The 24664-nt window shown below is 45.1% G+C and overlaps 1 protein-coding gene across 1 annotated transcript in view; it reads left to right on the forward strand.

Annotated features, from left to right (window-relative positions):
* Nucleotides 1-11002: 11002 nt before the first annotated feature.
* Nucleotides 11003-24664, forward strand: part of EVA1A (eva-1 homolog A, regulator of programmed cell death) — a 189081-nt gene continuing 175419 nt past the window's right edge. The window contains exon 1 of the mRNA XM_042832674.1: nt 11003-11102. Within this exon, the coding sequence (XP_042688608.1) occupies nt 11003-11102 (100 nt within the window). The remainder of the gene's footprint in view (nt 11103-24664) is intronic.

Here is a 24664-nt window from a genome sequence, read left to right on the forward strand (position 1 = left end):
GCGGCTTCCCTTCGAAATATGCCCGACTTCAGCCGCTGATTACACCAATGACGCTGCCGGGGAGCTTCCCACCGCCGCTTTCCCTGCGGCAGCTCGCTTTGCCCCGCCCGAACCTTCACACCGAAGCAAGGACAGCCCGCTGGCCATCAGCTCTAGGGGCTCCGAGTCGCAGCTCGATGCAGCCGTGCTGATCAGAACCGCGGGGCTCTGCAGCCTGTTGGTGTAACGCCTGTTAAATTCGGGATGCGACAGAAGGGGGCACTCCGGCCCTTAAAATACAGAACACTTTTCACTACCACCGTGCTCCCCCCAAAATGATGTTGTTACGATTATTACCACGGTCTGAATGTCTAAGTACTCGCTAGGCAGAAAATTTTATCTTGTGGTGTGAGGAGTAATTCCAATACCATAATGGTGATAGAGGGGATCTCAGAATAGTTGAGCTAATAGAAGAGCTGAAGCTCTTTTTTGTTCCCACCAAAATGCATTTCAGTTGCCTATTTGGGAATCTGAGTTCCACTGGGGAGAAAGCCCAGACCGGTAGAAGGCAGTGCTTAGCCTCGTCCCTTGTCACCTATGATATGTGGGCAAGGTCTTTCATTTAAGGTCATCCTTCATATTATTGTCTTTTAAATCCAGTATTCCGGTGTCCTTCTTACAATGCTTCAAAACCAGATTTCGTTTGGCACATGCATTTCACTGACCTGTCTTCCTCCCCTGATGTTTTTCTCACTGCGTCTCTCAGGTCACCAATATAACTGGTTCCTCTTGGGCCCATTTAGAAACAAACTCCTTGCTGAAGGTTTCACTGAATGTTGGTTTACTTCTAATAGGTGAAAAAAAGATTTTTAGGCACTATTCTGATTTTTAGGCACTAAATCTGCCTTGCATTTTGCTCCACCCTTTCCTGGTGACTTTCAACCATTCGTTTTTATTCTCTAGGATTCATCTCAACTTTATGTAGGCATGAAAGTCCGAAGTGCTGTGATCTGTGATCTCAGACCATTCACTGCTTTGTTCAGACAGGGAAGGAGTACATATTTGTGGTGCAGAGATGCCTGACAGTCTGTACTGGTGTTGATTCAGAGTGAATTCAGAGACAGTTACTTTGGATCTAGAACATCCTTGGTCTGTTTGACAGTGTAGAGACATGTAAAAGTTGTTACAAGGATTGAGGTGATCTGAGCTCTGAAAACATGGCAATGTTCTTCAGTCCCAGCATGGATATGTCTGTCAGTCTTTGCATCACAGGATGGAAGCTGTATCACTTTCTGAATCAGGCTGTGTTGCAGTCTGAAATGATACATTTTTAAATATTTTCAAATATCCAAGATTTCTTCTAAACGCCCAAGGCGATGCTGCAGCAACCCTTACACAGCTGTCTGTGAAGCGTCAGAGTGTGAAGAAGGGAGTGAATCTGCGCTTCATGTTCCCCAAGGAAACGTGTATCTTTTTGGAAGAAAGGCAGCAAAAGTTAGTAACACCTGCTATTATTATGATTTTGTCTCCATACATACAGAAATATTTACAGGAAGCTGAGCAGATCTGGAGATACAATATGTTGTGCATTCGGGGTTAAGAACACGGTGTCCCAAGAGGCCAGATTCCAAAAGCAGTGAGTATAACTGCTGGAGGCCTTCCTCACCTCATCCTTGCTGCGCACGTAGGAAGCAGATATGGTCATTTCCTTCAGAAATGGAAATGGGCATTGGTTCAGTACAGTTTAGTTTCAACTGGATTTAAAAGTGGAAATAATGCTTTTGTTAATTCCTTTCCAAAACCTTTCTCTAACAGTTGCTGTCTCAGTAGTGAATCTCCTTCCTTTGTCATTTATGCAGCAGTGCAACATAAATGCATCTCTCCTCTCTTCTATACTTTGCTGGTTTGTGCAGACATAAAAGTACAAACACAGTCTGCAAGTGATCCCAGCTTACTGAGATACCATAGAAAAGTGAAATGGAGAGAAAGAAATGCTAATGAATCCCCCAAAGTGTTCGGTGTGCCCATATCTGTAGGATATGGCATATCTGTGTAGGTGTTAACTGCTACCTGGCACTTTTTTTTCCAGGAGTGTCCTGAGGTGCTTTTCCAGTGGAGAAAAAGGAGGCTCAAGGAAGCTAACTGAAAATGTGAGGGTAATCTCCATGGAGTGGAGTGGCTCCACTGCTTCTGAGCTTGGAGGGTGACATCTTCCTAATGGAAGTGACCGAGGGCAAGAGCCTGCTTTTGACCTAACTAAATTCTACCCTTTACCCTTCAGGCAGAGAGGCCATGAGTGTCACACAGTCCAGGTGCATCTGCCATATTCAGTAAGTCCCTTAAGCCCTCCTGAAAAACCACGTCAATGTATACACAAGGCCATGCCTGGATTCCTCTCCGCCCTGCTTATCCCAAATATCAAAGCGGTTCTGTGCAACTGCTGACTGCAAGGAAATGTAAAAGCTAATCTGGAAATGTTTGTGTGTGGTGAATTTTATTAGAATATTCAAACAGTCTGGCAGCAGCTCTAGTCCTTCTGGACGTGCCTTTAGTGAGGCATGGTGAGTTGCCATAGCTTAATACGAATTGTTGAAATTTAGTATTCAAAATAATTAAATCCTAAACGCTGCCTAAAATGACCTGAGGTACCAGACCTTTCTGTCACATACAGCTGTTCACTAAGATGGCCTTCAAGCATACGTTTTCTTTACCTTATTGTAGAGCAAGCAAAGAGGTGAGAGAAAACTATTCTTTAGACACAGCATTCTAGCACTGAGTTTGGGGAGGCAATGGACTGGAAAACCTTCAGTTCATTCTGTCAAAACACCCCCAGGCTTTGGCTGTTTTTGAGCACACATCCTGTTGGAGCCACACGTGCTTTAACCCCGCAGACCAACGTGTTCTTTTCTCTGTGTGTGGCAGCTGGAGCAATGCTCAGACCTGCTCACATGAGCCCCAGGCTCCTGGTGTGCTTCTGAAAGTAGGTATGGCTCTTGTGGCACATCACCTGTGTGTCCACACACATCCATCTTCGTCCGTTTGTTCTGTAAGACACTTTAAGAGGAACTGAATCCAATGTAGGAGCCCATGCTGAAATTAATGTAAAGTAGACTCCAACAGACTGCGTAGAAGATAGTTTTACAGCATTGCTTCAGAGATTAAAAGCATGAGACATTTTGACTTCAAAAGGGGAAGCAAAGTGTGTGACAAAGTGAGATTAAGTTCAGCAAACAGTGTCTGAGGCCTTTCCCTGAGGTAGTAAATTCTTGTATCCTCTTGAGTCCTGTACAGGTTCAGATGTGAAGGGGGGTGTGCTTCTCTGAGGTCCCACAGTGTAAGTCATGGAGGAATAATTTTCTGGAGCTGTTATACAGAAAGCCTAACCAGGAATGCCATCAAACAAGTAACTCATTGAGTAGCCCAGGCAGTTTTGTAAATACTAATGTCAAACTGAAATGAAAGATAACTCTTGGGTTGGGAATATCTACCTCATTCCAGAATTCTGAGCTTCTTCAGAAATGGTACAGAACATTTTGAAAACCTAGAAAGAGCACTGAGCTCAAACAAGTCATCCCAGTGGATTATGAAGAAAAAAAACATTAATCTTGAAAGGCAGGTGTAATCTGAAGACTGATGGGTGAACTCCAGGTACCTTTACATTTCATAGAGTCAATATTTGTTCTTTCTCTATTTATAACCCTATTGCTCTCTCAAGGTGGGCAGGAGATTTCAAAAGGAGACCATTTGTTTCTCTTGATGAAAGCATTAACGCCAGTGGTTTGTCACAGTAAATTATACTTACTATCACAACCTTCTCATGCATGGGAAATAGCAAACCAAAATTTATGATCTTATTACTCAAAGTCACAGCTTCTCATTATTTTAAAGCAAGCCAGCTTCTGCTCTTCAATACTGTAGGAGCAGTGAGCAAGCTCGGGAGAAAATTTGATCCAATATCCTTTGTTCCACAAAGCACCTTTAGAAATCATAACATTATTTTCCACTGTGCTGGTTCAACTGCATACAGTATTATTCTGAAAAGACAAGCGGAAGAGGGAAACTGCTAATTCATCTTACATCTCACTTAGCACCCACTGCATTTATAGCAGGCTTCTACCTGAGAACTGGGCTTTACAAACTTTGCATCCTTTTCTCATCCCCCGCACAGGAATCAGCTATGGACACTGGATTCCTAAAACAGCCGAAGAAGTCCTCCACTCTCCCAGGTAACCGTAATGCCATTTGTGGCAGTTGTCTTTTGCTGAAAATCCAACAGCCTTGAGTTAATTCTCAGGCTACCTTAGGGACTGAATGCAGCTGCTTTTTTTCTAATGTCAGAAGATGCACTTTGCAGAGGTGATGTGGAAACTAGCTGGTGCGCTGTGTTGGAGCAGATTCAGGAAGCTGAAAAGAAAAATGAATAATTTTACCCATCACTACAAGAAAGAAAAATGTGGTTTGTCTAATTACATATGTCCAAGAGAACGCTAGCACATGTGTATGCAAACTGTTGAGTCCCAGCCTGAACCACTGATTGAGCACCTGGGGAAAAGACCTGGTCAGTCCTGGGAGCACAGGTGAAGGCAATTCAGCTGTAGGACTGGAAGGAGCGGAGCCTGGCTGCAGCTCTCTTAGACCTCAGCTGGGGGCTGACTGCTACTGGGGAAGGATTTCTTGTTGGAGACCCCCCTCCCCCTTGTGGAGCCTTTCCTGTAGACCTAGATCTTTGGAGACAGGTGAGCGTATTTACTTTTCCTGTGAAATAGCATCACATCCATGCTGGTCCCTTTGGTGTTACACTCCTGTATTGCTGTGTTAATCTATCTGATTATAACAACATGAAACAAGAAATTGTCAGTAGGGTAGTAAGAAAGGTTCTCCGTAGGTGACAGCAGGTCAGATTGAGAACATCTAGGAAGGATACTGTGTGCAAAACAGCACCTGTAGTGTCACTGCAGAACAGGGCAGAGAATGATGGCGTAGCAGAAATGCTAAGTCACAGCTTGAAGCAGTGATGGAGAACCTGGTGGAGAGCAGGGCCAGCCCCACAGAGCTCAGGTGCATGTAATGCTGCTGAGTGATGAAGGGGTGCAGCTAGGATCCACCCCCTCCTAGCCCTCATTTAAGGTTTGGAAGTGGAGGTGAGAGTATCTTGCTAGATGGCCATGTCTATCTGCAGCCTTCTGAAGGTAGGCAAGCTTTTTTCCTTTGTTCCTGTGTCTAGAGCTGCTGCATTTGGTTTGTCCTCATTTGCTGTAGCCAGAGACTTTTCCACCCTGTAATTGTTGCTGTTCTTTCTATTGCATCATAGTGTTACAGATGGTAATGCTGATTTGTAGTCTATTGCACAGGGTTGGTCCAGCAAAAATAAAAAAAAATGTTTGGAACCTGGGTGGGCTCTAATCCTTTTTTTACTGCCCTTACTACAAACAGGTCACTGCTTCAATCATTCACCTGACGATGATTTTCTGTTTCTGAGGCATTGCTTGGAGAAAGAAATGCCACCATCTGTATTATTAAAGAACTGTCTTTAGCAGCTCCTGAGAAACTTAATTGGGTGAACTCAGACAGCTGCAAGCATCTAGTGAGCCAGCAGTGTCACCTCCTTCCTCACATTCTTTGTAGCTGGTCCAGAAGTAACGTTACTGCACTGAGGGCCAGGACTTCCAGGTGGTTGCATAGAGACAAAGAAAGGCAGTAAATTTTCAGTGTGAGTTTTCTGCAGGGGTGTCTCTTGTCTAGAAGTTAACTAGCATTTTGTAATGCTGATGTTGTGGATGAGAAGTGCGAAGTTGTTTTTTGAACGACTTGAATTTCTATGCTATTGTAAGCTCCTTCATCTGTTACAGATGACATAGCCTAGCTCTATCTGTAATGGCTACTGTTCCTGGACTCTGTCACTGAATATTCTTTTGAAACCATTGTAAAATACATATTGACAATAATGTTGTCCTGAGTACACATAGAAGTGCATAGTTACTCTTGTAACTATCCTTTCAAATAGAAAAGATTCTAAAAAAAGGAAAATCAAATGTCCTCTAAGCATCGTTTCTCACCTTAAGTGCATGTGAGATGAGAACGTACCTGTTTGATTCCCAGACCATTGTTCGGTTTTCACTGTTTGCGAAATTATATTTGGGATTAAGGCTGTCCATTCAGCAGAAAGGCCTTTCTTCCATTTCCCTTTGATTTCTTATCAGTTTTATGATTTGTTAGCTAGAGGTCTCTATGAAATTAGCTATCTGCACAAAACCAGGGAAATACTCTGTGCTCCTGAGCAATGGTAAGCACAAGGCCAAAAAAAAAAAAAAGCTGAGCTCTGTTCAGTTTGTGCTGGAAATAAAACTTCCCTGCTGTACATTCCTTGCACGGTCTCGAGCTCTGCCTTCCACTAGACCTGTCCTTTAATAAAGAGAACATCAGAAAGCATAAAGCTTCAATGAAATTGCTTTCCCGAGATAAGAGTTGTTTCAGCACATTGATGATCAGAGCCTTGAGAATGTGAGGGCTCAGAGCTGCACTGTTGATTCGCTCTCTGAACCAGTGCTGTCCAGCATAAGGCTGGGCAAGAACATACTGAGATGGGTGCCCCAGGCCCAGCACTGCTAACAGTCCTGCTGTAGCCTTACCTTAAGCACCAGGCGTGACTTGAAGCACAGGATGTAAATCTATCAGAGAATCCAGATGGGGGCTGTGAAGGTGGGGACAGGCCTAGAGGGCAGAGTGTTTGAGGAGCAGCTGAGGTTGTTGGCTCCAGAGCAGAGGAGCTGAGGGGAGGCTGCAGCTCCGTGCAGAAGCAGAAGGTCAGCGCTGCGCTCTGGTGATGGTGACAGACTTGAGGGAGCAGTGTGGAGCTGAGTCGGGGGAGGATGAGGTGGGGGTTGTGGAAAGGTTCTGCATGGCCTGGAGCTGGTGGAGCTCAGAGAGCTCTGGGATGCTGCTCAGTTTGGGGTTTGGGTGGTGCTGTGTGCGGCAGGGGTTGGGCTCAGTGATCCCTGTGGGTCCCTTCCAATCTGGGACGTTCTAGGATTCCATCACTTTCTCTCATGGGAGAAGAAAATCTTGTTGAACCTGAGGTCAGCAAAAACTTCTTCACTGACATTAGCAGCTGAATCTTGAATGATGTAAGTTGTAACATCAGTTGCAATAAGGATAGGATGTAATTATGTGTAGATGTGGGCACGGGAGAATGGAAGTGCTGAAGGACTCCATTGCTGTTCTTCATGCTACTGCACTCAAATGCCCTCAATGTGGAGTCCAGAGTATCCGTGAGGTTTGGGGTAAGTGCTTGGGCATCATCTTCAAGTGTAGTTCTATGGCTGAATGTTGAGACAAACGCTACTTTGCATTAAGCATATTTCTCCCAGACATAGAATGAGTAGAGAACTTCCAGGCAAGCAAGTACGAGGAAGAACTCTGGGTTCTGTGGAAGTAAATGACAGCGTGAGTTATGTGTGAGTGGTAGGAAAAAAGAAAACAAAAGGAGGGAAATGTGGAGGTCAAGATTAAAAAGAGCTTATCATAAAGTAGGAGAAATATTGGGAACTACTGTAACTTGAAGCAATTCACAACTATGCGGCGGCAGGAAAGAGTAAATTCTCCTTTGGTTAATGTAGGTGAGAGGACAGGAAAACCATACACCACGCACCTTGAACCACCTGAGCCATTGAGGGCTTGCTATTGTGGGTGCATCAGTGTGTAATGGGCTGCAAACTGTTTATTGGAGTGTATGTGACTGCTTGAGAGAGCAAAGACCATCTCAATCAGGGGTAGATATTTTCAGGTGTGAAAATCATCCTTTTAGCTAGTAAGCATTCCAAGAGAGCTAATGAATATCTTGAAGGAAAGCTTGCAGCAGCAGAGAAAAAGCCACTGTACTATCATACAAGTGGCTGAGAAACCTTCTCAGGGAGGCTCTTAATGAAGACTAATGAGTTAGGACAAGTTGGAGAATAGTTTCATGTTAGATGTTTAAGAAAACAGCATTAAGTCCTGAAGGTTTCAGAGTACTTCATAGTACTACGTAGTCTCAGCTGCTTGATGTTATACCTATGTAGCAAGAAATCTCAGAGATCAATGTCCAAACAGGCAAGAAGGAAGAAGTGTGAGAAAAGCAAGAGTCTGATTCTTAACTGAGGGACTCTGATCCTTGAAACCCTTTGTCTTTTGGAATCCTGTTACTTGTGGAGTATGAATACGAAGGTGACTCCAAATCTCTGTAGTTCTAGTACAGTGATAAATTCAATAGCGCTCCATACACAAGGCACCAACCAAGTCAAATTGGATGTGTGGGCCTGGAACAAAGCACCAGGCTGTACTGCATCCTCTAATGGAACATGTCATTGCTGAAAAGAGAATAGCAGATGAGAGGTTTCAACATCAATTATTGGGTGCAGTCATGAGGAGAAGGGTTTTATGTTTTTTGTGAATCCTTCTGTAGGATTCCAATCTCCAAATATTTATTTCTGGCACTTTCACAAGTTGGGGACTTCCCATCATTCTGAATTGGCAACACACCCACTTCAAACCTGTCCTGGTATGGAGTAAAGTCCCCCAGAATTTATATCTGTTCTGTAAACTGGGTGATTAAATGATGCAAAATGTGGAAAAACTTGAAAGGCTCGTCAGCTTGAACATTCTGCACAGCTGTTGTTAAACACTGAATATGGAGACAAGGAAGGATTTAATTTCTGAGATGCTTGATGTAGTATTGCAAAACTGCATTATGTGATGCCCTGTGCCTTCAAGCTGATGAAAGCAAACTGTGCTTCTATGAGTAACCTAATTGGTTTCCATAAGACACTCTTAGGGGAAACATCAAAAATAAGAAAGATGTGAAGAGCCATGCTATGCTGGGAGGATTTGCCAATTTGTATTTGATATTCTCTCCAGCCAGATTAGACAGATTTCCGTAGGTATAAACATAGATAGTTATTAATTTATGTTCATGTACAAGGAGGCAGTATGTCCAAGTGGACAGAGCTCTAACTTGTCTCAGGGAAATATTGAATCTTTCCTCACTTCTGGCACGACTGACTCTAGCTAACCTAGGAAGAAAAAGTCCCGATCTTTTCTCTTTAAAACTTAGGTTTACCTTGAAAGTGGGATGCTGGTGGAATTGAAGTTTTAGGTGAAACAAAGAGTAGCCTGGGAGACCTTGGGGTACATCCGTGCTATGAGGCCCACCGCTGCCCTTGGGAGCTGCCCAATCTGTGTCTTTGCTGTAGATCTTTGAGGTACAAAGAGCTGCATGTGGGAAGGAGGGTTCCCTGCGTGCGGTTTGAGCCTGATCAGCCCTTTGTTCGTGTGGTCCGGGTGGGCAGGGCATGCACAGTACTGAAACTCAGGGTATCCCACTCTATCCTCATTCTTACTGCTGCTGGCTGAAACTTAAGCAAGCAGCAGTATGGACAGAAGGCAAACAAGGCCACAGCCATACAGACCCCTTTCAGTTTGCTTTTAATCCATGGACCAGTTTAGGGAGGATTTCTTGTGAATACAATGGAACTGATATTCATGGCAGTGCTCTCGAAGGCATCTCTCACGTGCACACATAAACCCACAGCCAGTCTGATTCTGATCTGAGAACAGCTGAAACACTTGGAAATTTCAGCATAAGAAAACTCTTTGCAAAGGCATGCAGCTCTGGAAAGAAATAGCTGTTTGGGCTGACGTCTTGTTTTCAGATCTAAGGTGGCTAAATTCTATGTGGACAGTTGTGGTTTTTCTTGGTGGTTTCTGCTCAAGTTGTTTTTGCAGGATAAAGGAGCAGCTCCATCTACTTTTCCCCGGGAGCCCTATGAAGTGTTGTTCAGAGGGTTTATGTGTGTGGGCAGGCTGCCCGCTTCTGCTTTTGGTTTTGCCCATTAAAAATATCCATCTGCTCTTTGCACTGTCAGTTTGTTCTAGCTTGGATATATTGGCTATGTCCATTATTTAAACACAAAGCCTATGCTGAAGATGCAGCTAGCACTGTTGACCAGAGCCTAAGATCTCCAGAATGACCGAAGCCCAAGAGGAAGCTCTTTAACCTGAGGAGAGCAGGTCTACCAGCCCAACCACCTTGATTTTCCCTGAGTTTGAGTCTTTCAGGCTGGGATGGCTGGCTTGATGCCATGGTGATGCGGATGGAGATCAGGGACAATCAAGTACTGAACGTGCTTCCACATGAACCAAAGCTGTCTCTTAACTCTGTAGGTTGAGCAGTGCAGGGGTCAGCCCCAAGTGCCGCACTACTTGATTAAAGCAACTTCTATGGCAGGGGACAAGTCTCCTGGTCTGAACACTGTAGACCTGTATTAAAAGCTGTTGGATTTGGGGGAGGGAGAGGCACGCAGTGGGATAGAGGAATCCTGGTGTGGTTGGCTGCCATCAAAAGGAAGGAGGATTTTGGATATGTGTCACCAGCGATGAGATCCAGGGGGGTTTAATCCCAGGGCCGGTGCCGAGTATCCCGGGTGGGATCAGCTGCAACACTGGTTGTAACCAAAGGGTTGACCTGCCAGCAGCCTGGCAGAACACTGCTTCTCAGGATCAGCAGCAGCTGCAAGCGCCCACTTCTCCAGAAACCCATGTATATTCAAGCGCTTTGTTTAGGGCTCCCTACTTTGAAAATACTCCCCATCCTGCTGTCCCTCTGCATCAGAGAGGCGAGAGTCTATTGTACCAGCAACCAGGCTTCTGTGAAGCACCCCAGAGCCCTCCTGCACAGCTCTTTCCCTGCATCCTGCGGGACACCCGCACGCCGGGAGCTGGCCGCGACCGGGGCGAAGGGCTGGCCTTAGGACCCTGGGACTGCCGCCAGGGCTCAGGTGGGTCGGCGTCATTCGCCAGCCTCGCTCTGTGGGATTCATTCATTCCAATGGGGTGGGGGGTGTGCTCGACTGCTTTTTCTTCCTGGCTGTTGGCTGTGATCCTTCCAAGCAATGGGACTAACAGTTTTCTCCGGGCAGTGAGTGCTGTACTGGGGCAGACAGCGCTTTCCTTCTTTCTGGAAGAAAACAAGCCGTGAGGATAATTAAGGATGTGCTGCCCAGATGTGTCTCCCGCCTCCACTTTTCTCGTAGCACTGATGTGCTTGGCAGCTTTCGGCAACTTTGCTAAGACTTCTTCAGACTTCTCAGGTAGGGAAGAAGCGCTGATCCCTCCTGGCTGCCTGCTGGGAGCTCCTGTTACAGCGTGGGGGAGCAGCGCGAGGAGAGCGCATAGGAGCAGATCAGGGGTAGTTGCGCGGGGAGCGGCTTCAATCCTTTTAAAGTAATCTGATGAAAAGGATCTCCCGTAAGATTTCGAGTTTGTTAAAATTCTGTCTCAATAAGCAAAATTTCCCCTTAGCAAAAGTGCTTCAGATAAGTTAGATCTGAGTAACTTTGGGAACGAGGAAGGGAACGATGTTAATTTCTGCTTGTACCTGCTTTTGTGCTGTGTTTGAGAAATGGAAAGAGAGATCTAGGACCTGGGACAACTTAGCATATAATACTGTGATGTTCTCTGAGCTTTACCTTTCGTAATGGGCCAGATTCTTTTGCTCTTAAGATACAGTTCCTCAGTGTTCCAAATGTTTCCTGAGCTCAGGAAACAAGGAGACATTAGGTGCACAGAATAAATTACATTCTGAGCCTGTGTTGGCTTAACCCACGATGAAGTGTCTCAATTACAAATTAATTGTGCAACAGGAAATTAAAAATATTTATAGTGTTGTTTTTTTGTGCACAACATTTAACTGCACAGTGCTTTGAAGTGTGGAGTCCCATATAACTTCTATGTATGTAACTGCATCAGTCACTTGAAAATTGGCTTTCTGTTCCTTGTGAATGTGCATGTGGGTAAGAGAAAACATCCTGGGTCTCATGTGAGCAGTGGTGATTATTTTGCTCAGGAATGGCTATTGGGGTCATTTTGCTTTTGGGATATCTCCTTTAATTTTGTGACTCTGGTCCGGCGTATTGTTTAGGTGAGTGCTGTGAAACTGTTGTAGCATACAAAACCTGCCAAATATATTTTGCTAATAAAAACATTCATTTGCAAGGGCTGAATCTTGCCAGACTGTGGTCTCAGCACACTGCAGCACTGCTGTTTGTTTCCTGGAAGTGCATGTAGCCTGCGTGCAGCTCAGATTTGTGTTAGAAAGGAGCCTGTGCTGGACATGGGGGGGGGAAAAGTATACAGTAGTTTGAAAACCTCTAGCGGGAATTGAAGGGGACTGTCTTGCTTGAAGTCCCATTCAGATGCAGGTCAGATGAGGGGCTGCCATTCAAAGCAGATCTGCCTCTGAATGGAAATAAGAGCATGTTTTTCTCCCCCTTCCTTGGCAGTGAGCTTTCTCTGTACTCCTTATTGCAGTGAAGTTAGTGCAGAAAGGGGCGTGTAGAGTGGGCAGGACAGCAGCAAAAGCTGTAATGGGAAGTACAGATCCCAGACAAGCCAACTGATAAACATTAAGGTGTGCAAAATGTCCCAGAGCGAGAGTACTTAACATTGTGTATGTAACATCACCAGAGCAGTAAGTGCACACTTGTTTGGCCTTGGTGATGCTGACAGTGGGGATAGATGCTGTCATTTAAAAAAGGAAAAAAAAACCAAAAACTTCTCAACATCAGCCATGTGGTCATGGTATGTGATGAGGGGTGTTACTTTGTGTACCTGCACTGAGTGGTCGTACTGTGATGCAGGGTCTGAGCCCTACAGTCTGCAGTGTGCTTCCACAGTGGCTGAAATCATCATCTGATTCAAGCTAAGTTTCCTAATAGCAGGCTTGGCAAATGTCCCCAGTCTTGTTGAACTAACTGTACCTTATGGGACAGGAAACATGTTTTGCTGCAGGAAAGGGCTGTGCCTGCTGTGGGTGGTTCTGATAGAGTTTTAAGCATTCAGAGCTATGTTGACAGCAAGATGAAAAAGGATAGAGAAAGACTGAGTATTTTCCAAATCACGTTATGCTTCTGCAAAACACTTTGCAGAGATCAATGCTGAGAGCTTGAGCAGCAGTGGTGGAGCCTATTAGTTCTTGCTGTGTGATGGAACACTGCTTTTTGCTACTGTTACCCCTATACAAGAATTGCCAGGTATAATAAGGGAGGGAAGAAAATCTTGTAGTATAACTTGGCTATAATGGTTTTTGGCCATTTATTTGTGTTTTCTATACTTCTGGGCGTTTTTCTGATATGGCTGCATTTGAGTAGCTGAAGGTCTTCAGGAAACACATACAACCCTACCACCCTACCCAGAGGATGTTCATCTGAGACATGAATTGTCTGCATCCCAAGGAGATGAATGGATTTGTACTAAGTACCACTGCTGAGGAATGCAAGGCTTGATCTATTCCCTTGGAAGGCTTCAGCAGCAGTTTGGCTGCTCCCAGTTGTTGGAAGGAGATGATGAGATTCCCCTGGATGGAAAGGCTTTTCCAGGTTTCAGATAGCAGTATTTTCCCAGACAGCGGCTGATGCTCTTTGGAGAATGATGTTTTTAAAACCCTGTAGACCTCATTCAGCCACACAGCTTCTCTGCTTGGTTTGACCGAGTATTAATGGCATAATGCTGGTTAGTAACGTGTTATGTTCTTTCTGGGGCAAGAAAGAAATATTCTGCAGTTCCAGTCCTGTAAAGAAACAGCACAAGATTCAAGGTATGTGTCTCTTAGCTGCAGGAGGATTTCTTTTTCATGTAGGCTATGGAAAGGACTTTGAAAGAGTAAGTGGAGGACCAGCATGGCCCTTCCCACAGGAAAACATATGTGGTGCTGGGAGATCTCCTTGTTGTGGTCCCAGGCCCATGAGCAGCTGTGCATCTCTGTGCCTTCTGTTTGCACAGTTCAAGCACCACAATGTGAACGTAAGTGTGCACTGTGCTGGGGACTGGTGCAATCTGAGATGTAAGAATCAAAATTCCATTTAGGTGAAGTATTTGAGCTATGTGAAGAGTTTTAGTTTTCTTCAATAGCTCTTTAAACATTGATGTTTGCAGGGGGTGTGGGTGTAGAAGCAGGGAAGTAGGAAGCAAGTCTTTGGGGAGCAAGTGGAGTAACTAGGCACTTCATAGCCACTACTTAAAACAGGCCCGAACTCTTCTCTCCGTGGCTTCTTGTACTGTGGGCTCTTGTTCTAATCTCACTGTGATTGCTTCTTGTGCTCAGGAGTGTTTGAAGGCTCAGGACTCAATGTCATGGTATGTCACATACCCCCTTCTGTTTACAGTGAGGCTTGAAGTCTGTGATGGGGTGTGGGTAAGAGGCTGGTCTTCCAACTCTCTGTACTTTAAGTGTAACACCCTCAATCCTAATCTCATTCCTTGCAATGAACTCTGAAATCCTTGCTGGAAGGTAAAACTTCACTTTTGTTTTAGCCCTTTTCTGTTTGTGGTAGGAATCCAAGATAAAGAAGTGAGTGGCTTTCCTTGCCGCTGCTGCTCTGGGTAGACCCTGGGAGCTGGTGATGTGTTTACAGCACTCAGAGGTCATTCACAGTGTTAATGAAAACAGGGCTGAAACTCATCTTGGTGCTGGCTTACTGCAGGCATTGAAAGTTGAGCCAACAACTCTTGCTCATATCCCATGTATTATCTCTAGCTCCAGCCACAGGGTTTCTTTCACTGCATGTGAATCATGCAAACCCATGCTGGCTGTTGGCTATTTACTTTCCAGCTGAATGTCCGCAGGGAATTAGGCGTAGTGATTACGTGGCTGCTGCTGTCTGTTCCTGCGGTAACTTACCTGAAATGAGCTAATCAGTAGGTAAGGTGGACAGAACAGCAGTGGCATTGGATCTACTTGACTTCCATCAATTTCATGTTGGTGGAGAAGGATTCCTTCACTACTGCTGCAGCGTAGAGAAGTCTGTACTGTGAACTTAGCCATTTGCAGACCTAGTAGAAGACACTATAGAAAGCCATGCCAAAGATTTCAGTTTCTAGGCATGAAAATAGCTTTGACTGGAACTCCTGCCTTTTCTGACATGGGACAACCTATCTGGAGGACGATAAGCTGTAGGAAAAACAGTCCCAGTAGTACTTCACTCCCTGAGCCCACTTTAATATTAATGTTCTTTGTGTTATATTTGGCACGAGCTGAATGTGAGCAGCACTTTGCTTAAGGGAGCTGATCAGGCACTGAGCCAGGTGAATCCTGATAATTCCCATCCACACCCTGCAGGTGAGCCCTGGGTAGCTTTCAGCAGTTTTCTCTGGAGGTTCTCTCTGGAGAGCACAGATTTTTTTTTTTTTTTTTTTTTTTTTTGGTAGGTGTTTGTTTTTTTTCCTTTTTTCCTCCCCAAGAATGGCAGGTTTCAGGTCAAAGCTGCTTTTGGTGCCTCTCTGCTAATTGGCTCAGTGCATTTGTTGAAGCTGACGAGCTGCATTTGGGAGGGGAAAGGCACTTGACTGCGTCTTATCAATCCACAGTAAAAGCAATTTGCCTGACAAATCCGTTCATCGCATTATCACCAACCTACAGCTAGCAGCTCCCTGAATGACTTCAGTTGGACTTTGGTATTGGTTTTGGGCATTTTGAAGAGAAAGGCAGATACAATTTCTTTTCAGTGTAGAGCTGTAACACAGTAATAAGGTTTGTGCTGTTGACTCCAAGGGCAAATAGGTGTGCCTCAGCCTTTGCTTTGGGACAAACCCAGAGCACCTCTCACGTCCTCTATATGCAGGACTCTGAGTGCTGTGGTTGGACAGGCCTCAGCCCAGATGGCTGCTTTCTTCCTCAGCTGGAGGTTACAGCTCTGTGGGCTTACTGAGGGAGGTCTGTGCCGGGACAGGGAAATTCTCCTTTGCAGAAGCAACAAATTCCAAAACCTCACCGAGGCTGCTTAAGAAACTCCTGAAAATGTTTTGGAGAGGTGACTGCATGGTGAGCTGTACCAGAAAGGCTGAGGAGCTGAAGGAGGGTGGCCGGGCCTGGCAGCCAAAGCTGAGCAGTTTTCACAAAGTGCCCTTGGTCCATTGCCTGTCAGTGGGCAGAGCCAGGTAGTGCTGGAGGATGAAATCGGGGATGGGTGCCAAGCGCTGGGGAAGAAAGCACAAATGAAGAGGTTGTTTCAGTGCCTTAGAGATCTGTTACTGCTTGTCAGCATGGATGTGGCTTTGTGGGTGTATGGGAACTGCTGAACCTCTGACTGATCACCTGAGGGGAGCGCTGAGTCAGCCATGGGAGCACAGTGAAGGCGACTCAGCTGTGCTGCTGGAAGGGCTGGAGCCTGGCTGCACCTCTCCCAGACCCTTTTAAGAGCTGACTGCCAGTGGGGAAGGATCTGTGCTGGAGATCCCTCCTCTGGAGTTTTGCAGTGAGCGCAGGACACAGGTAAGCATTCTATCTACTCTCTTTTTGTTATTATGACCTGCTTAGCCAAACTCTCTGGTTTATTTCATAATTATAACGTCTTTATATTCATTGATTATACAGTGGGCATCCACAAAGGAAAGAGGGGGATGCTTTGGGTGCCAGAATGCCTCATGATGAGTCTGTGAAACCTCATATGCAATCGCATGGTCCAATAGGGACAGAAGAAGGGGGAAAAGAGTTTCAGACTAAAAGAGGGGAGATTCAAATTAGGTATTAAGAAAAAATACTTTACTCAGTGAGCGGTGAGGCCCTGGCACTGCTGTGCAGAGAGCTGTGGGTGCCTCATCCCTGGAGGTGCCCAAGGCCAGGCTGGATGGGGCCCTGGGCAGCCTGGTCTTCTGGGAGCAACAAGCCCATGGCAGCGGTTGGGACCGAATGGGCTCCAGGGTTCCTTTCAACCTGCACCGTTCTGTGATGACTTCAGGCCTTGGTGTGCTGAGTTCAAGAGCCCTTGTGATGTGCTTCTGGCTCACGTCGTGTGGAAATCCAGTGTTCTACCACTGGAGCTGTCAGCAGGGGCTGAGTCCCTAAGAATTCCTAAGTGCATGGTGACTGGCAATGCCTAAATACTGAATGCTACGGGATAGAAGCTGATCCACTGGGAATTTTGATCAGGACCAGAAGTGCTTTAAGATTAACAACTTTTAAGGACATACGGCATAACAAAACATACACTGTGGTAGTTTAAATTGTAACACTTTAAAATGTCTGGGGTTATCACTACCCAGAGGATGCTGTTTCAAGCAGTCTATTCCAGGAAAACGTTTTTGCAGCATTCTTCTTATGTCTGTGTTATTAGGTACAAAATTTCTGCAAAATCAAAGTGATAGTTTGTCTTCTGGTAAAAAGACTTTGCTAATTTAAGACTCTCTGAAAGCAAATTTCTTAAGACATAAATGGTTTGTGCAATAAAAAAAGTGGGAATTTTAATTTATCCTTTCTCAACTGAGTGCAATGCTAAAATAACAATTTATGCTGTGGGGAGGCAGAATAAGCTTGGTGGGTTTTTAATTGTTTGGGTGACTGGGCTGAATAACCCTACAGTTTTGTACGTGGTATATGGCTGATCACTTTGTTGATGCTAATTTTAGTGTGGCCTTGTCTCCCAAAGAACCTGGTTCAGAACTGGCAGTTGGCTTGTGCTGCACTTACGTGGATGTGCAGGGATCTGGGTGGCCAACACCAGGATTGTTTGTGTTTGCTTGAGATTGGCTGATTGTGCATGCATAAATTTATTTTTCTTTGTGTCCTTGTCATTCCCTTTTATTTATCTCCAAGGCCTTTGCTAATTTAGCCATTTTTCTGTCCCTTGGCAGGTGTGTGGCTGCTTGTAGAAACAGGCTTATCATGCTGCTCTAAGTAACTTAGAGGATTTCTGGTCAGGTTTAGAATTATGGAATCATTCGGATTGGAAAAGGCCTCTAAGATCACCAACCCCACCCCACCATGCTCACTGAACCATGTCCCTCAGTGTCACATTTTTATTGTTTTTGAACACCTCTGGGAATGGTGACTCCACCACCTCTGTGGGCTGACTTGTTCCAATGCCTTACCGATGCATCATTTAGTGAGATAGTGCAAGATCTCGTGTGTCTTTGTGAGTCTGCATCTCGCTGATGGCCCAGACAGGCAAGAGTCCTGTTCTGCCCGGATGTAAGGCAGTTTAATTTACTTTCAAAAGGTTTTCTAGGGTGCCTGGAAATTGGAAGAACTGATCTTGCTGATTAAATCTGATAATAAATAATTCCCATTTACAAGAAGAGCTGTAAGGAAGATCTGGGGAGCTACAGATCTGAGGGTGCTGGGTCTCTTGGAGAAGGAGAGACTGAGGGGTGATGTGTATGCGAACAGCTGAGTCACGGCCTGAACCTCTGATTGAGCACCTGAGGCGAGCAGTGAGTCAGGCAGAGGAGCACAGGTGAAGGCAATGCAGCTGTGCTGCTGGAAGGGGTGCAGCCAGGCTACAGCCCTCCTAGACCTGTTTAAGAGCTGGCTACCAGTGGGGAAGGATCTTGTCTGGAGATCTGCTCTGCTGGAGTTTTGTAAGTGAGCCCAGGATAGGGGTAAGCTTTCTATCCTCTTTTTTGTTATCATGGTCTGCTTTGCCTAACTCTCTTGTTTATTTCGTAATTATAACATCTTAATATTCATTGATTATACACGATGTCATTAACATTTATAAATATGTGAAGGGTGAGTGTCAGAAGGATGGAACCAGGCTCTTCTCGGTAACATGCAGTGATAACACAAGGGGCAGTGGGTGCAAGTTGGAACATAGGAGGCTCCACCTAAATATGAGAAAAAACTTGTTCACAGTAAGGGTAACAGAATGCTGGATGGGGCTACTCAGAGAGGTTGCGGGGTCTCCTTCTCTGGAGGCGTTCAAAACCCACATGGACAGGTTCCTGTGTGATCTGGTCTAGGTGTTCCTGCTCTGGTAGGGTGGTTGGACTAGATGATCTTCTGAGGCCCCTTCCAATCCCCAACATTGTGTGATTCTGTGTTCAGATCAATTCTGCTAAACCTGTGAGGTACCTGATGCTGCTGCTTCCTGAAGAGGGGACCGTTCAGACCTCCTGCTCGAAGGCTCCCTATGTGATGGTTTTATTTTCATCTGCTTACAGATTGCTTTTGTTAGTGGTTATGCTGCTATGATAATATCAACATGTCTTATATTAGCCTCAAGGATTTAAAATGGGATTTTACTCCAACAAGTAAATATAAAAACAAACATTGAGTACTGTGCTCAGTGTTGGGCACCTCAGTACAGAAAGGACATGGAGGTGCTGCAGCAGGCCCAAAGAAGGGCAACAAGGCTGGAGAAGAATATGGCCTAGGGGGAGAGACTGAAAGAACTGGGGCTGTTTGGGCTGGGGAAGAGGAGGCTGAGGGGAGACCTGATTGCTCTCTGCCAGTACCTGAAAGTGAGTGCAGCAGAGCGGGGTTGGTCTCTGCTCACTGGTGACAGGACGAGGGGAAATGGCCTCAAGTGGTGCCAGGGGAGGTTGAGGTTGGATGTCAGGAAACACTTCTGTACAGAAAGGGCTGCTAAGCACTGCCATGGGCTGACAGGGAGGTGGTGGAGTCCCCATCCCTGGCTGTGTTTCAAACCGTTTGGATGTGGTGCTCAGGGCCATGATTTAGCGGAGGGCTGGTAGAGTTGGGCTGGGATGGTTGGGCTGCGGTTGGACTCCATCATCTTTAAAGTCTCTTCCAACCTGAGCTACTCTATGGTTGTATGATTGTATGGCACTGGAGATTTTTACTGCTGTATCATTCTGTGTGCTAGGGTGACCTACATTCTGTGCCTGGAATGTGTGGGCTCAGCTGTGATCCTTTATTGTTCTCTCCACTGTGCTGATGTTAAGTTTGCTCTATGGCAGATACTATTTCTGGCATTGATTTTTTTCCATGCTTGCTATATTTTTGCAAAGGCTTTTGACTTGCGTGTAGTGTAATTAGGCTGATAGGCGATGACTTGACCTGCTGTATCTGAACTGTATTTAATTTTGAGCCCCAGACTTTGAGAAATCTTCTGTGTCTGTGCTCTCTATGGGACCTGTGCATGCAGTGCTGCTGTGGCCCAGACCGCATCCATAGGATGCTGTGGGACACAATTCTATCCTTTAGTTTTGAAGTTTATCCTTTGTGAGGAATATTCAAAACCTGCATTAAGGTTGTGCATTAAGCATGTGGAAGTTAATAAATGCTGAAATTAGGGTAGATGTAACTACTTAACCACCCGACTGGGTTGTTTGCATTTCACCAGTCTAATTTTCTCTTTAATGAGCACATACTGCTTCCACCTCCCATCTCCATGGGATTCTTGTCTCACCCAAGATGGATGATACAAGAGGAAAAGTGGCACCAGCGGAAGCATGGCTGGTTACTGCAGTAATTCAGTGTTACAGACGTCCTGGAGGCTAATGCTTAAACTGTGATGTGTGTACAGCTCCATTTAAAACAGTGTGGTGGTTCTCATCAGACATGCTCACTGCTTATGAATCTGAAGGTGTTTGTTGTTTTTTAAATAACAAGTGTCATTAGCAAGAATAAAGGTTAACTATGGTAATTAACACTGCAGTTTAGCAGTATCTCTTCCTCCAGCCAGGCTGAAAATAGGCATTTATGCAGCTGAAGAAACACTTTTGTTTTCTCTACTTGTTACGCTTCTGCATATTATTTAAAGTTTTCTCAGAAGGACTGAAATAATGCAGCCCCCTTTTACAGTAGCACTTCTTTTCTCAGTGGTAGGCTCTAAGAAAGCATGCAGGCCCTTTCCTTCTAGGATTACTCATTTCCTCTTTTTTTTCCTCCAGAAACGAATACAGTTCTCCCCTAGAAGCACAACTTCTGCAGTGCTGTGTCAGAGCCAACCTCTGCTGCTCTCAGCCAGGCACTGGATGGGGCATTCACTGCCTTCTGTTTTTCCCTGAATCACAGAACTGTAGGGGCTGGAAGGGTCCTTCAGAACTCATTGAGTCCAGCCCTGCTGCAAAGCAGGCCCCCTACAGCAGGTGCCCAGGTGGGTTTGGAATATCTCTGGAGAAGGAGAATCCACAGCCTCCTGGGGAGCCTGTTTCAGAGCTCACAAGAAGTTCCTTCTCATATTGGTGCTAAACTTCCTGTGCTCCAATTTATAGCGTTTTCCTTTTCTGTTCCCACAGCCTGCTGAGTTCCTGCTTAGAGAAGGAAAAAGAAATATGAAAAAGGTTTCTTTGTTGCTTTCTATGTTGTTTCAGTGCTGTCAATAATAAATAATGCCCACCCTGGATTTCTGTGCTTTTTCAAAGGCTTCCATCATTTATGTGCATGGTGGGGAAATGAGGGACGTAGAAATTTCAGTCAGTGACCTGAAATATTATAGAGCAAATGAGAGGCACAACCTCTGGGCCTCCTGAAGGCGCGACCCTTGGATCTCCTGAAGTCTGCTATCCCATTAGTAAGTAGTGCTGCCTTTGACTTTCTGGCATGAAATATTTTCCCGTGATTCTCACAGAGTGCAGAAATAATTGGTAGGAGGATAAAAGAATAAGTGGAGTTACAGGTTGACAGGCATGGACCTGCTTATTTATCTTGCAGAAGGGGGTTAATGCAGCATGGAATAATGTCAGCTTTTGTCTGTGAATGAAGGTGGCAGGGGACAGGTGCAGCTCACTACCCAGGGGTGCTTCAGTAAGAGTAAGCTCAAAGGGAGCATGCAGTGGTTTGTCCACATTCGTGAGGTTTGCCAGCAAATGCTTTTGGTGAGCTCTGCTTTAACAAGTGGTGAAAGTTAAGGGTGCAGCTGAGTTCATTTCCTTTGCCAGCATGGCTTGGCAGCCAGGAGCTCTGGTGTTGCACCTTCCAGTGTGTTTCTCACGGAGGCAGAGAACGAAACGCTTCTGGTTCTCGACTGCTGGAGCTGTGTCCAGTTCTGACTTCTCTGCTCCAAGTGTGGTGTCAGGATTTGCTGTGTCCCAACTTTACTCACTAGCTTAAAAAGAAAGAAATTAACCTGACCCACCTTGATCATAAGAGATATGAATAAGAATTCTCTTTGAAAAGAGAATTCCCTTTGTGAAATAGTTTTCTTCTGGTTGAAAACTACATTTCTACTGCGGGTCAGTGAGTGCTGCAGGATGCTGTCAGTATCTTGGGAAGTATGTGGTCCGAGTATTTGTGCCTGCTGAATGCCTTTTAAACCCCTCTTAGCTTTGTCAGTGCTGTGGATTAGTACAGAGGGGCAGCTCTGGGTCTGCTGGCCAAAGGGGCCCAAGCCACAAAATGGCTGATAAAGAGGGAGGCTGACTAAATCTTTGAACTCTTGGGACTTGCTAGCCCAAGACTGGCTTGATGGCAGACAAATGTGGAGAGAGCCTGATGCTTTTCTGCACTAACACGTGGTGTGGTGAGCATTTGCTCTAAACCCTTTTCTGCTCTTAAAGAGGTGGCTATCAAGGGGCAATAGTTTTCCATTTAGGGCTGTTCTGCATTGGCCTCATTTGCTCTATAGCAAAGTTGTCATGTAACTAATGCCTGGCTCCTATGGCAACCAAGTTCAGCTGTGTTCTAGCTGCTATGGTGTGCACAGTTCAGGCATGCAGTGTGTAGAAGGCACACTTGTCACAAAAAATGTGGTGGGGAGAGGCAGGGAAATGTGTCTGATGCTGCATGTAAACAGAGATTGAGCACGTGGGAAACAGGCAGACAGAAACGTGCTCTCCCGTGCTGCTCCCCATGTGAATCTTGCTTGGCTGTCTTTGGGGCATCCAGGCTCCTGAAGCTCTGACATGCATAAAGCTCCGTGCAGTCTGAGTGCTCTGGTGGAGACTTCTGTTCTCACTGATGGCTTGTTCATGCTACTGCTTCAATGATACATCATTATTGATATTTCTAATGAGGCCTTTAGGGCTGCTCTGGAAATGTTAAAACCTTCAGCAGAAAGACAGAGACAGGTGAAGCACTTAGGAGGTTTGATTTGCCTTTAAGGCAGGAGGGGTCAGGTACTTTTTTGTTTGTAACTTAACTCCAAGTTTTCTAACTTCACTTGAAAGCCATAATGTTTCCTATCTCTTTTTTTTTCTTTACTTCTGAATTTACTGCAGGACTCCAAGTATCACGTTCAAGCACACTGAATAAATTTATCAAGAGCAATTTGTAGTGTTACAACATGGCTGTACAGGAGTCTAACCATAGTATTTTGTAGATGGAGAAACTGAGTCTCAGACCATGGGATTTGATTTTATTTAGCCGTATGAAGAACACCTTCATCTCACCTAAGCTGTTCCTTTGGACATCTAGGAATGCAATCTGACTTTCATTTCATCTACGTTGTGAAGTCATAGGCATCCCAGGACTGCTCCATTCACTAAAAGAGGGTCCAGGCAGCTAGCTTAGACTAAACAGGTCCTGCTCAAAGTTACACAACTAAGAGTAGCAGAGCTGGCATCCAGACTTCCAGGATCTTCTCCTGTGCCATATTATATTAATAGCACTGATATGCAACAGACTTTTTAACTCCTTCTTTCTGCCTTTTCATAACGCTTTTTGGAGGAAGCTTCTTAGCAGAGCGACAGGACACAGAACAAGACCACCCTCTGCCAGTGTCCTTTCAGGTAATACGCAGTGAATTGCTAGCCCTGCTCTCTTCCCATGAGGAGTGCTAGATAATACTCCTTGTACTGCTCTGATAGTGTTAAACAAGCCCCAGCAGTGTGAATGCAGACATCAGTGGTTTGAGACTAGTGCGTGTGTTTGTATTTTCTATTTTTCATTTTGCAGCCTGAATGCATTCATTAATTGTTTTGATGCACCTGTCTCCTATTATAAATGCTGTGCTTGTTCTAAGAGCAGCCTGACATTCACTCTGAAACAACCCAGAGATTGCTTTTCTTGGGTGCTGGTAAAGCAGACTAGGTATGAATGTTGCAGTTAGGCGGTGATGAGCTAATTCCATTGGTCAATGGGAGGAAACACTGAAGTCAGTGGGTTGGATAATGAAATCTAAAGGTAAATTCTGGTGTGCCAGATGGCCTAGCATAGTGACTTTACTGATGTGGGAGGAAGGAGAGCCACAGTAGCCTTGAAGAATAAAAGCTGCAGCAAGAGGTATAGCATGTGATTTCTCTGAGCTAAAAACTTGATTATGCAATGATGCAGCTGGATGCAGGCCTGGGAGATTCATTCAGGCCTGCTCTGTTTTTATTTTGGCATTTTGGTCCAATTTTGGGCAGTGAGAGAGTCTCAAGTTAATGACTAAGATAGTAACACTAATGTTAACTTATTGTTTTTGCGTGATTGATGGCTCAGCAGGAAGAATTAATTCTTTCAGAAGAGGCTGATAAAATCTTTGTTCTGTAGAAGAAACTGTAAGAAGAAACTGTCTTCACAGTTTCTTCTTTTCCACAAATATTTAGGCTGATATTTAGAAATCCTGTTTCTTTTTTTGGATCAAGATTGTAGGATCTTTCAGGCTAGCACTTCATTTTTTAGGCTCAACTCTTCACTTTCTAGGATTCCTGTTTTCATCGTCAGTGTTGTGAGAACAAAAAAGTTTTGAGACTGGAAAAGAGCTTTTAAAAAAAAAAAAACCCTCTGAGATGGAAACACTTTTTTTTCCTGGTCCAACCTGAGCTGTTTTTACTAGATTCTTCTTTCACAGAAGATCCACAGAACTGCTCCTTTCTGGTCTGCTAGGTACTGGTGCGCGTTGGAAGCTCTTCCCATCCTGGGTCTGTCTGCAGGGCCTGAGAGCTTCCACAAAAACGAATGGGAAGAGGCTGGATGTAGTCTTCCTTTCTGCCTTGCTCTGTGTTCCAGGTGAGCACTCATCTCTTATTTCTCTCACCAACCCACACCTAG

This window comes from Centrocercus urophasianus, unplaced genomic scaffold (assembly GCF_019232065.1).
Source record: "Centrocercus urophasianus isolate 14NV4802_14NV808 unplaced genomic scaffold, USGS_Curo_1.0 seq_39, whole genome shotgun sequence".
NCBI classification, from domain to species: domain Eukaryota; kingdom Metazoa; phylum Chordata; class Aves; order Galliformes; family Phasianidae; genus Centrocercus; species Centrocercus urophasianus.